Source organism: Myodes glareolus, chromosome X, assembly GCF_982192425.1.
Source record: "Myodes glareolus chromosome X, mMyoGla1.1, whole genome shotgun sequence".
NCBI lineage: Eukaryota > Metazoa > Chordata > Mammalia > Rodentia > Cricetidae > Myodes > Myodes glareolus.
Genome location: NC_142053.1, coordinates 141,580,092 through 141,594,702, shown reverse-complemented (window position 1 = coordinate 141,594,702; position 14,611 = coordinate 141,580,092). Strand labels below are relative to the sequence as shown.

At 35.8% G+C, this 14,611-nt stretch overlaps 1 protein-coding gene across 28 annotated transcripts in view; it reads right to left on the bottom strand.

Moving 5' to 3' along the window:
• The window catches only part of Kdm6a (lysine demethylase 6A), a 140,613-nt gene that overhangs the window by 91,173 nt on the left and 34,829 nt on the right, over positions 1-14,611 (bottom strand). For all 28 annotated transcript variants that reach the window (XM_087902971.1, XM_087902973.1, XM_087902977.1 and 25 more), the window contains 2 exons: positions 11,262-11,311; positions 1,357-1,415 (listed from right to left, as the gene is read on the bottom strand). In XM_087902971.1, coding sequence (XP_087759097.1) covers positions 1,357-1,415; positions 11,262-11,311 — 109 coding nt within the window. The remainder of the gene's footprint in view (positions 1-1,356; positions 1,416-11,261; positions 11,312-14,611) is intronic.

The window sequence follows — 14,611 nt, the reverse complement described above, 5'->3', positions numbered from 1 at the left end:
ATAAAGATTTACCAATGTGCCCAAGAGAACCACTACAAGACAGCCTGCATTACAAAGTGAGAAGAAGAAGAAGAAGAAAAGAAGGAGGAGGAGGTGGAAGAGAGAAAAGAAAGGCTAGATGCAGAGGTACATGCCTGCCTCTCAACTGAGGCAAAGGCAAAGGGACAGAGGGGCAGAAGGGCAGAGGCAAAAAGAGCTCACTGTGAGTTCCAGGCCAGCCAGGACTGAACAGTTAGTCATACCTAGTAATCTTAAAACTTACAGACACAGAATAATAGGGAAAAAGAAAAATCTATGCTTGAAGAATCTGTATATAAACCTTGCTTCTGCCACCAACTAAACAATTATGTAATACCAAGTAATAAATGTCATCCACATCTAAAGTTTCCTTTTTAAGAAAAATGGTTTTCCTCCATTGTCAATTCATGTAAAACTTCAATAATATAAGTATACACATGGAGTTGTAATCTTTGGCCAAAGAAAGCAATCTCCTTCCTAAGGATTTCAACCATACCCACTTAGCTTAAAAAACTAGCACACAGAAGAGACTAGAACAAAAATCAGATACACTTTAAATTAAAAATATCCACACAGGGCTTTATAGTTTAGAAAACATGCAATTCTTGGGTGACCTTCAAAATTTTCTAAAAGGCAAATGATTATATAGTAGTTTGATTGTTTCAGAAGTTAGAGTATGAATCTCTCTACTCAAATTCTATATTCTTTCCAGTAGAGCACACTTCTGTCTTGTCTGATAAAAAAGCAGTGATAGAAAGAGGGTCATAGTAGCAGGATCCTACATTTGACAGTCTATTCAAACTTAGGTGCTACTACCATAACTTTATTATTTTATAAGAGAGACAGAACAAAGTTTTAATCTGGTACTCAGTTACTAAAAGTTGCAGTATGCTAATCAGTGTGGGGCAGTGTATGACTAACTTTCCAAAGAAGTCAAAGAAAATCAAAAAATAAAATAAAAATACTAGCCATCATGGATATTTCTCCCAAGATCTTGAGATCTAAGTTTAATCATATTCATTCTCCAGTTCAAATAACCTAGGGGTGACCAGTCAACAATGAGTAATGGAGAAATTGAAAATTTTTCCTTTATCTAACCCTCTTTGACTAGGATCTTATAGCACAAATAGTTAAAAACACAAACAATTCTAAATAAACTAATGTAGGTCAATACTTCTGAAGAAACAATCTATCTCAGGAGATTACTGAAAACAGAAGAAAAGATTTATTAACAGCAACATTTTATTTAACACACACTCTCAAACCAGAAAATATAAATAAAACATCTACTTATTGGAAACAACTGGAGTCAATTTTCTGTATGACATGTTAACTTACCACTGAAATGCATTGTAATGGAAGTAGACCAAACCAAGACCGTATAAAAATGCAGCATTCTATAAAGAAAGGAATAAGAGACTTTTAAGGCAAATATTTATATGAAATGTATATCATACTGTTGGGGCAAAACATGGTATTCATAATGTTTTAAGCTCTTAAAATTCTTATGCTATGTAACAATATATTGTAAATATATTTTTTAAACACTAAAATGACAATTATAAGTAAGCAGATGGCACAGAATCCAATCAACTTAGAAAAATATTCTGGTTTCTGGCTAACCAAATTTGTTCTGGGGGAAAAAATCAACTAATAGCATTCAATCAGCAAATTAAACATAAACGTCTATTCTTCAGAGAAAAGAAAATGCTTCGATTGTACTATCTCATTTTTTTCTATTTGGACATATATGTATGCTTTCTGTGCCACCTGTCCCAAATCTTGAAACTCTTTAATTTTATGGTCATTAGCACAGGGGGGTGGGAGGCGGCACTAAAATTCAACAGGATTCATAATATAACTCCACAACAAATTTTACCACTAATAAAAGAATTAGATACAACACCTCCTGAATTACATTTATGGGTTTAAGCACTAGTTCTTTTTGTAGTTTAAAAAACAGGAGCTATACTTACACTTATCCATTTTATCTCCCTCTCATATCCAAATAGCTAATTCTTTTAGGTTTTTGCTGTTGTTTTGGTTTCCTTTAGTTTTGTAGAGATAAGGACTTATTATGAGCCTGGCTGATCTGGTACTCATTACACACAGCCCAGGCTAGCCTTGAATTAGAAGCAATATTCTTCCTTTTGTTTCCCATGTACGAGATGACATGTACCACCACACTTAATCATACTCGTCTTATACATATATGTTTGAGCATACATATATACTATACCAAAAATGATGCAAATCTGTTTTAGTAAATCTTTTCTAAAAGTCAAGCTTTCAAACCATCCTTTTCTCAAAATTTCTCTGCTTTCTAAGATTTTAAATTTTTAAACTGGGCTGGGCGGTGGTGGCACACACCTTTAATCCCAGCACTCGGGAGGCAGAGGCAGGCGATCTCCGTGAATTCGAGGCAAGCCTGGTCTACAAGAGCTAGTTCCAGGACAGGCACCAAAAACTACAGAGAAACCCTGTCTCGAAAATCAAATCAAATCAAAAAATAAATAAATAAATAAATTTAAACTGGGCTGGAGAGATAGCTCAGTGGTTAAGAGCACTGGCTGCTCTTCCAGAGGACCGGGGTTCAATTCAAGCATCCACACAGTAGTACACAACTGTCTGTAACTTCAATTCCAGGGGATCTGACACCTATACACCAATGCACATAAAATAAAGCTAAAATAAATTATTTTTATAAAAACTTAAACTATGCGCTAGAGAAATGACTCAATTATTTAAAACATATGTTCTTCCAGAAAAACCTGGGTTCAATTCCCAGCCCCACATGGCAGCTCACAACCATCTATAATTACAATAGTTCCAGAAGATACAAACAGGCACATACTAGGTACACAGATACACATGAAGGCAATACACCAACACATAAAATAAAAATAAATCACAAAATATTGAAACTTATTAAATTACTTCTTCACTACTTAGTAGTTTATTTGGTGAGTTAACCTAGCTGAACACCTGAAAGAAAATGAAGATGTTAGGAAGAAAAGAAAGGAGGTCAATATAGGATGAACTGTGGAGCTGATTATGGTTGTTAGCAACTGGGACTCAATCTTGCCGGAAATCTCTGACAAATAGTGTGGAACATTTCTCAGAGTCATCTTGCCCTAAGTGTAAGGAACCAGAGCACACAGCCCACAATAGTTATAAAACACTAACTTGAGAAAAAAAGAGTGTGTGGTTTAAGTTTAAAGCCCCAATTGTAAACAGGTAGATAATTTTTTGGACATGAATTTTTAATAATAAAAATTTTTCTAGGACTATATTATTCATTTCCTTTGAAGTCGATATGCCTTCTAAAAACACTGAAAAACATTTAACTACATTGTAAAATCTAATAACGTGGTAATTTACTTTCATTATATCCTCATTACCCCCAATTTTCTAAATGAGAACATTATATATGACTAAGGGATACACAAAATTGAAGAGTTAAGAAGGTCTCAACATTCATTGTGAAAATTGGTATTTAATTTTTTTAAATTTCACTAGAGTTGTTTTTAATCAAAATCATTTCCTAATCCATCCTCTGAATACTGAAGAGGCTGTACAAAACTAGCTAAAATAAAATGTATTTCCCCAATTCTCAGAAAAAAATGTAATATATGATACAGTAAGAAAAATATAGATACTCCCAACACAGGAGCAGTTAAGAGTCACGAAATGCATTATCTATAAGGTCAAGACCTGAAAGACAACTACTTTCTTGGAAGATGGAAACAATAATTGAATCCCAACAAGTAACAGCACACGTGTGCATGTGCATGCATGCATGCATACAGTTTATTGAAGTGATTTTCTCCTTCCAGAACTCATCTTACAATCTCCCAATATCTTTACTTTGTTGATACTACATCTTTCTCTTTCTTTGGGAAACTTCTTCCCATCCCTGCCACACTATAAATCCATTTAAATATATACTATAAAAATTCATTTAAATTCCATTTTCTCTGTGAAGCTTTGCTGCTTGACCTACATCAACTTAGAGGAGGTATCTCTAACTTCTAAATTTGTTCTTAGCACAATGTATCATGATACCATTGCTTAACAAGAACTTAGTTTTGTTCAGAATGGTAATATTTTCTATTTTATAAGACCAACAACCTCATGAGGCAGACAGTTTCACTTATAAAATAAAAAGAAGACTCAAAGAAAAGCAAATGCTCAATGAGATCAATAATCACTAAGCAGCAGATATAGGGATTAACTAGGTCAGCCTCCAAAACTCACTTTTAGCTATTTTTCTGTAGTTTTGTTATTTGTGTATTAATTGAACTTCAAACAAAAATGATAAAGACAGGAATGTGAGGCAGACATGATGGCACATGTTGATAATGACAGCACTTAGAAGGCAGAGGCCAAGTGGATCACTGTCAAGGTCAAGGCCAGCCTGGTCTACACAGCATATTCTAAGACATCTTCAGTAATACACACTAAAAACTTATCTCAAGAAAAAAAAAAAACAAAAACAAAAGAATGCCAATTAAATGTGTGTAGTCCTTGTTGTAATACAGCATTGTATACTCCAATACAGCAGATACCCAAAGACTCACTAAATCTAATCAACCATCATTTAAAGCTGTGCTTAGTTCCCATGTGTGACCCAGTATCAATATGAGACATTACCCCGTCTATTAACTAAGAGCTAAGTTTCATTTTTTTTAGTAACAGTGACAAAAAATCTTCAAACATTTGGTGTGGTGATTAGCTGTAAATCATAGCTGATAGCAATAACTAAGTTCAGAATACACCACCCCCAAAATACATCTTGGTAATGTGGGATTCCTCTCTGTATCTGTGAATATGTTTTATTACCACTGGTTAATAAAGAAGCTGCTTTGGCCTATGGCAGGGCAGAATATAGCTAGCTGGGAAAACTAAATTGAATGCAGGGAGAAAGAAGGCGGAGTCAGACAGACACCATGTCTAAGGAGAAGCATGCCAGAACCTCACTGGTAAGCTGGTAAGGATGTAGGTAAAGAAGAACTTTTATTCACTGCTGGTAAAAGTGTAACTTCAGTAGCTACTAGGAAATCAGCAGGGAAGTTTCTCAAAAACCTAAACATAAAACTATCATACAATAGCTATCACTTCTGAATAAATATCCAAAGAACTCTAAGTCAACATACCATAGAGCAGTGGTTCTCAACCTTCCTAATGCTATGACCCTTTAATATAGTTCCTCATGTTGTGGTGACCTGCCAATTAAAAAATTGTTTTTGTTGTTAATTCATAACTGTGATTTTGCTACTGCTATGTAGCAATGTAAATATATGATATTCAGGATATTTGATATGCAACCCCTATGAGAGGGTTGTTCAATCCCCAGAGGGGTCATGACCCATAGGATAAGAACCACTGCCACAGAGGTACTTGCACATCTATGTTTACTCCTGTGCTATTCACAGTAACCAAAAGATGAAACCAGCCTAGGTACCCAGCAACAGATGAACAAAATAGATATAGATAAAAAAAAAGAAATTGTGGCTCATATACACAATGATAATTTATTCTGCTGTAAAGAAAAATGAAGTCAAGACATTTGAAGGAAAATGGACAGAACTGGAAATCATTATATTAAGCAAAATATGACATGCTCAGCATCACAAATGTTACATGTTTTCGGTTTGGCAGTAGTGGTGCACACCTTTAATCCCAGCACTTGGGAGACAGAGGAAGGCAGATCTCTGTGAGTTCGAGGCCAGCCTGAGCTACACAGCGAGTTCCAAGATGACTGGATTGCACAGAAAAACACATTCTCTCATACGAAGGAACTCAATTTAAAATTCTACATATATGTCCATTTAAAAAAATTAAGTTTCTGATGAGGAAGAAGTAGCAACAGAGTTTCTAGAAAAGCTATAGTTTCTCCTTTTCTTTGTGTAAATGTATCCCTTCCTTTGAGTCAAAGTCAAGAGGGCTGAAGGGATTAAGTACAGGTCAGAGTTGTATGAAAATGACTTCAAAATGAAAATATCAGCAGTTCTTCTCCTCTACCCACAAATACCTAGTACTCTACTTCTAAGGAATTTCTAGGCTTGAAAAACGCAAGATATTTTGCACAGACAAGCTGGCTATCGGGGGTTCACGTGCCTTTCACCATTCAAAAAAAAAAAAAAAGGAAGTAAAAACTCTAGCCCAGACAATAACAACTTTGGTTGCTGTGGGTGAGGGGGAATCAATCAATAGGCTAACATCTTTTAGAGCAGTGAAAATACTTTGCATGCTACCATAATGGTAGAGTCAAGCAGTTACACATTTTCCCAAGACAAAGGAATGTACAACACAGAGTGAACCCTAATATATACAACAATATATCTGCCTGGCAATGATTTGTCAAATCTAAAGTGTACTGATAGCAACTAATTTACCATGTTAGGGGATGTTTTTTGATAACAAAGGTGTTCTCTGAGCATGGTGTAGTCATTGTAGTCATTGAGGTCCTAGAATCAATGCAGATATGTGATCACCTGCACAAGACATTCCAAGACTGTACCCATTAATATAACTGCAACAACACTTTCTATACTTTCATAATAAGGCCCTAAACCACTATTGCCACTTTGCTAATATTTGATAGTAATGGACAAGGCCCCAACTCTTAGACCCATGCTGAAAAAGAAAAGAGAACTACTACCTAATAACACTAACTTGAAAAAAGCAAAACTGATCATAAATGGGCATGGTAGTATTGAATATATTAGAATTTTAAGACAATACAAGTTATAGATCATAGGAGAGTACCAACAAGTTTAATATCTGAAGACTTTCATTTTACTGTGATTTGCAGACTGAGAGAAAAATATGAAACCTTTATCCTAGGAGCATACTGTGATAAGTAGCAATAGCTTGAAAAAATACCCTTTCACAAAGGGTGAGAATACAGAAGAGAATACTGATGCAACTAATTAAATAATTCAAGTCTCTAAAACTTTTATTAGACAAGTTCTAAACTAAACGAAGTTTAAGACAAGGTTCTATTATTGCGTTGTCTTTTCTGTTTTCTTTGGTAATACTGAGGGTTGAACCTGTGGCCTCATAAATACCATCCAACTACTGTACCACTAAACTGTTGCTCATCCCCAATTTTCAGTTGAAACAAGTTTGGCTGTCAGTCAACATCAAGTATTCTATATGCCATAATCATCTTTGGAAACAATTATATTTTACGCTGAGATGCAATTGAAAAATGAATTCATATCAAACTATGAAACAGGCCAAAAAAGCTGCTTATGCCAAAAAGCACTGACTCCTTACTTGGGAAGAAAGACAAGTGAAAACAGGATAAAAATATGACATATCTAACTTCATTCTGAATCTGTTTCTTACTTGTTGACTCTGACTCCTACCTGACTTCTGCCTAACTAACCTATTCTACCTCCTTCCAGGCTAAGTGACAGAGATGTCACTATCCTACATCTGCAGTTACCTTGGATTTCAGGAAGAACAAAACCATGCAGGACAGACTACCTACAAATGAATGCAATTATTGACTAGGAAAAAGTTATATCCTGTAGAAATAGTCACCTGCAAACCACCTTGTCATCTCAAGCACTGAAGACTTCTAACCATTTTGGAGGATCAGAGCAAGGGGTCCATAAATGTTGGATCCCTGTCTTGACAAAAATTGCTTAATTATGCACATTTCTTAGCCCATTTTCTCTCTATTTTAAACCTAGAGCTCATGTCATTACCCAGATGATTATTTGGGGTTAGTGTACCTCTTTATCTATTCCTCTTCCCAAAGTGGCTACTGTGAATAAATTTCTAACTTTTTAACCATGGAAAATAAATCTCTAACTTTTGTCTCCTTAATTGGGGTGTCAGGGTAAGTTGCCAAACTTACCGTGTTTCAGACTATCAGAGCCAGAAGTTTTATCTTACAAGATTTGGTTATACAACTTTTAAAAAAAAATCCAATCATGCTATCACTAATTCCATACAAAGTGATACAAAGCAGGAAAAAGACTTTACTGGAGATCGTTTGAGGGGTAGGAAGAACAAATAAAGATCTGAAGGCATTCTAGAGGTTCTAGCTATAAACTTCCTCGTAGTTACCTCAACCCTTTGTATATCCTATAAACAGATAAAACTATAAGAATGTCACATGGAATTAAGAAAACCAGATGTTCTGTGCTACTTCAGATTGTTTCTTAAGAAACAACAGTAACAGCATCAATTCACTGCTTTGGTTTCAACAGCCACATCATTTTAGGCACCACAGAGTTAACAGAGATTTCCCATTTAAACCTGGATACCAAGATTTTTAGTAAAATTATTGACTGAAAATATTTGGGGAACAGAGGTATACAAGTGGAAAAAAGCACAACTTTTACCTATCTGGTAGAAATCAGAAAGAATAATTTCATATCAATTTAAAAGGATTAATGAGCCTAAAATAGAATATGCTAAAATTATTAACAATGCAGTACAAAGACAAAGACACAGAAATACAAAATTGAACTTAAGAATTGGCAAGTTTATTATAAATTTAAAAAGTTTGCCATATAGAGGAAAGGTAAAATGGGGCCTAGGTGATATTTAAAAATATGGTAGGTTTAAAAAAACACATACACAAAACAAAACCTTCTAGTTATGAAGACTGTAATATTCAGATGCAGAAAACTGAATAAATAAAATGAAATCCCATACAAATAGTAAAGTTGCGGAAGACAAAAAACAGATCTCTTAAAAGAAGCCAGGGGATTTAGGAGCTTGAAAAAGGCTTCAAAGAAGTTTTAACTTTCAGTTCAAAGAAGTACAGGGGATAGAGAATCAGCTAAGCCATACCAAAATAACACTAACAAACTTTCAAAAACATAGTAAAGCTAAAAGAATGGAAATAACCAACAAGTCTATACTAGAAAAATAAATTAGAAATAGAATAAAAGAGCTACAGCAAAACACTGTCTTGAAAAACAAAAAGTAGAATAAAAGAACAAGTATCAATGTATTCACACAAATAAATTTTTATTACATAATTAAAGTAACATTGAATCTAAAATTTCATCAAATTTAAGATTCATATATAACATAAAGAAAAAAACACTTCAAATTAAGGTGTGATTGCACTTAAGATTAAGCATTAAGAAAGTTTTTTAAATAATTTTAAAGAAATTTTATGAAATATATTTGTGTGGAGAACATTTTTGGAGTGGGGGAGATGGATACATGTCACACAGTACATGTGTGGAGTCTGGAGGACAACCTGCTGGTGCCAGTTCTCTCCTTCCACCTTGTAGGTTCTGGGGATTGAATGCAGCTCAGGCTTATTGGCAAGTGCCCTTACTCACTGAGCAATCATGCTGGCCCTTGAAACCATATTATACTAAATAAAAGATAAATCTTTATCATACTTCAATATTTCTTAACAAGAGAGAAAGGGATAAATAATGTAAGTAAATTCGTTAAGAAATCTTGTATATGGGCTGGAAAGATGGCTAAGCAATTAGGAGCATTTGCTGTTCTTGCAGAGACTCTGCCTGGCTTCATTCAGTTTCCAGCCGCCATACAGTGGCTAACAACTGGCCTGCTGTAGCACCAGGAATGCATACAGCATTAAGGAAAAAAAGGGGGGGGGGCTGGAGAGAAGGCTCAGTGGTTAAGACCATTAACTGCTCTTCCAAAGGTCCTGAGTTCAATTCCCAGCAACCACATGGTGGCTCATAACCATCTGTAATGAGGCCTGGTGCCCTCTTTAGGCATGCATGTAGACAAAATATTGTATACATAATAAATAAATAAATAAATATTAAAAAAAAGAAAAAGAAAAAAGACACAAGGGGAGAACACACTTTTTAAAATTTTTTTAATTCACTGTTGTCTGTGGAAGTGTATTGAAAATAATCTTTATACCACGTTTGTGGGAAAGCAAATGAAATTATTAATGAGAATAAATTCTCCCCTAAAACAGTTCATATACACAAGGTAGACACAACAAAATGTTAATATGAAAAACTGACAAACTTTAACATCTATGATATACAATTTAGAGAAAATAAGATATGTGTTTCTGAGACTAATTTAATGTGCTTAATACAATCATCACCAGTTGTATTCATTTTCATACGAACATAATTTCATTTTTCTTATGACTGAAAAAAATTTCAGTGTACAGATGTTTTCTATATCTATTCATCTCTTCTTGTTGGATACCCAGGTTGGTTCCAAAACTACTGTGAACAATGACATAAGATTCCCTGTGATATGTAGACTTTAAGTCTTTTGAGTAAACACGGAGAAATAGTATAGCTGGATCATATCGTAGGTCTATATTTCCATAATGCCAGGATGAGTTTACATTCCCAGAAGTGTACAAGGGTCGCCCTTCTGTCTCCTCCTCCAGCACTTTTTGTTACTTCCTTCTAAAGACTTATACTCTGACTAGGGTGAGAGAGAATCCCAACAGAGTTTCATTTACATTTCTCCGATCACTAAACGTGGACACCTGGCTCTCCCTTTCCGTAGCCAGATTTGAGTCTAAGCCCTTTTTCCAAAAAGAGCCTAAGTGTTTGTCATAATTATAATTTCAATTTTCTGTCACCCATATATCCAAAGAGTCTGGAATGCTAAGTTGGGAACATAGGTCCCAGTCCCTTGCATCTATCCCAGCCCCCAGGCCTGGTCTGGACTTCAAATCCCAACAGGCCAGGTCCTGACCAGCATGGGTGTCCCAAGAGTTTGGCAGCCGAGTGGTAGTGAGGATTTAGTAAATACCATCAGAAGTATCAGGGAGAAACAATCGGCTAAATGCAAACAATAGTTTCACCGAAAAACCCTGTTAATGGAAATTATATATATATATAAAAGTAATTTGTATCTGAGTTTTACCTCAAGATTGTAAAAATTCTTCTGTTCATGCCTAATGCTTGCTTCTTGCTAAAAATGGGGAGTTGGAAAACTGCCCATTGCCACAGCCATACAAGCCCATCTCTGAATAAGCTTTTTGTGGCTCATGGAGATTATTTTTTTCTTTTTCTGCAATAAAGTTTGCTTCTGGTTTAATAGACTTTGGTGGTCTGTCCACCATCTTTGCATGACACCCCCCCCCGCCCTCGCCGTGAACCCAACAATACTGATTTCCCTTTTCTAGTCTCTTTCCTGAAGAAGTAACATTTTCAAGTAGTCACAGAAAGAGCTCTAATATTTTTTTTTGTAACAACCAATAATCTACCAAAGAAAGCAAACAGGAAATAAGCATGAAAATGTGCACCAACCTTCCAGTAGTCAGACTGTAAACTGTAGTACCTCTGGTACGCAGATAATGCTAAAAGAAGAAAAATAATGAGTCACAATTATGTTTCATTTAAAGTCAATCAAAGTTTTAACAAACATTATTATAGTAGGTATTTAAAAGCTGCCTTTGCCAATAAGCACTGGTTCTCACTTGAATCCACAAGGTAACTAAAGCGGGACATGTTTGCCTTCATTTTGTCTATCTCCCACTTAACTTTAAAGGTAGGCATATTAGTCACTCCAGGAATATCAGTCTAAAAATTTATGATATGTAACCCACCTCCCAACTTCGCCCTCTACACACTTCTTCCTCCTCAAGGCACAAAGAAATAACTGAAGCAATTTACTGTCATCTTTCATATCCTGTTTTAAACAATAGTCACTCCGGATGCTTGGAAGAGGAGAGACTCATATCCAGATCACTCTATGAGATTATTACCAAGGCAGGAACAATCCTTGGTGTTTTATAGGCAATGTGTTCAAAAGAGATGCACAGATTCTCCAACAGAAGCAGAAGGTCATGCAGGCCAGATTCAACAAACTATTTCTACATGCCCAGAGATTCTAGTTCTGGAACTTTGCAACCTATAAAACATGGTGCACTAAGAATTACCAGCAAACTAACGAAAAGAAACAAACAGGGAGGGGGTGCTGTGGGACAATGGTTTGCACTCTGTCAACTGTATTTTAATAAAACGCTAATCGGCCAGTAGTCAGGCAGGAGGTGTAGGCGGGGCAACCAGACAGGAAGTAGAGGCAGGTCAATGAAAATAGGAGAATTCTGGGAAGAAGGAAGTCCTAGTCTGCAGTCGTGGCCAGCCACAGAGGAAGCAAGATTTGACTACCTCTCTGAAAAAGGTACCGAGCCACGTGGCTAACATAGATAAGAATAATGAGCTAATATAAGTTATAAGAGTTAATAAGAAGTCTGAGCTACTAGGCCAATCAGTTTATAACTAATGTAGACTTCTGTATGATTTCTTTTGGACTTAACGAGTGTGGGAACCAGGCAGGATAGAAATCTCAGTGGAGGGGGGCAACTTAAAAAAAATAACAATATGAGATGAAAAAACAAACTCTTTAAAAGAATCGCTGCTTTCATTAGAGAATTCAAAAAAAGAAAACCAAGCAGGGGGCTCTAAAGAAATAAAATTTCAAAAATAAAATTATTATAGAATAAAGCAATATAGAAGGATAAGATTAGGAAACTCAAGAGACCCCCCTCAAAAATGAACAAAAACTAAACAAAAAAAATAAATAAGCAAAAGAAACAAACAAAGAAATCATTTACTGGAGGGCTAACTCCTCCTGCTAAAAACATCAAATCCTCTCGAGCCCACAAGCTAACATTACAATAAAAAGACTTAAAATATAAAATATCTCTACCTTCATTTTGTATCTATGTCCTTTACTTTTTCTCAGATTCCTGCCTGAATCTGCCTAACCTAACTTATTTCATTCCTGTCAAGGCTAAAGCCAAAGATACACTGTTTTCCAAAACCTCCAGTCAGTCACCTTAGACTTCAAAAAGGAAAACTTTCCTGGACAAATAGCCACCTTCTCCAATAAAAGTAATTATCCTTGAAGGTTGAGGCTACAACCAGAAACTAAAGAACTAAAGTAATCATGTTGTAGATGATATCCACAGTGGTCCCTGAGGGGATCAACCACCTTGTAGAACCAGAGCTGAGACAAAGAAGGACAGGACCACTTTTAACCCAGACTGCTTAATTATGCTTCCTCTTGCCCTCTAGTTAAACCTACGTCTTACTTAAGCACCCAGAAGACAGACCTAGGGGGCCACAGAACTCCTTTATCTGCTTTTCACACTGTTGCTACAATGAATAGGTCTCCTCTCCACTTTCCTCCATTACTCATTTGGTAACTGGTGGGTTAAGACCTAGTCTAGCCTGTTGGGAGGTATAGAAGCTTGGGCTTCTACTCTTAAAAACTCAAATTACAATTTCAGAAAATTCCCAGAAAGAAGGCTATATACTAGATTGTAAAGGCTTACAACAGATTTGTCTTTCAAATTTCTAAAGGAAGATTATCTCCAACAATAAAATTAAGATATCCACATTCTTAGTTCAGAGGAGAATAACTCAACCAAAAAAACTTCCAGCATTAGGTATCAGCAGACTTGGAAATCATTAAAAAGAATCCTCCCAGATAATCTATAGAGTTTGTAAACCAAAATCTCAAACTATGGGACTTTCACAACTGGTCACAAGAATGGGATCTGAGTACATGTCTGCCCCTGGGTAGAGAGACATGATATTGTAAGATTACTACCTAGGTAGAGGCTTTCTGGTAAAGCACAAAGATAAAACACCGTGCCCTCTTAACAGTTAGTGTAAATGTGCCAGGTAATCAATCACTTGGACAAGAAAACATCTCTCAAGAAGTTTACCTGTTCTTAAAACTTTGAAAATAATAAGCCCTACCTAAAATGTAGGTGGCACAATGGTCTCTGGACACTAAGCTCTTTTTTTCATTCTCTCTCTCTCTCTCTCTCTCTCTCTCTCTCTTTTTCCTTTGGTTTTTCTGAGACAGGGTTTATTTCTGTCTAACAGCCCTGGCTGTTCTCGAACTCACAGAGACCCACTTGCCTCTGCCTCCCAAGTGCTGGGATTAAAGGTGTGTGCTACCATCACCCAATTTGCACTGAACTCTCTTACGCAGTAATAATGTTCTACTCCAGGATGGACTCTTTGACCACTGCCTACTCCCATCCCTTGAGAATAATAAACTATACCTTCTATACTATACTGAGCATTTTAACTTTTTCTTAAAAAGATCCCAAGGACTATGGAGTCAAGGAGAATCCAGAGAGAAATCAGGTAATAGCAGAACCTTTCCCAAAGAAAATACTGTCAAGTGTGTTCCTCTTAAAAGCACAATACATACCAACAAATAAGATATAAATTATTGAAAACCAGGAGACATAAATGAAATGAGCCTTTAAGAACACCTAAGATAAAGAAAAAGTGAAATCCCAGGATAACAACTATACATGGCCTCCATGAACAGAGAAAGACCTATCCTTAGATTTTGCTGTCCCTTGTAACTGCTTTTTCAACCTGAGAACTGAAGACTCTTCTAGGGCCGTATTTTTCTTAATTATGTACAGTCTGATGAACTTCTTTGTCTAATCTCTACATGCTACAAAATGGACAGGAAACAGCTCCTACACACAGAGAGAAATACTAAGTATGCTGTATTCCTTATGTTCCAAAGTTTCTAGTATTTGGCTATTAGTCTTACTCAATGTACTAACTACAGGTATTAGGTTTGCCAGAATTCACAAATACCCTAACCCACTTCTCTTCCT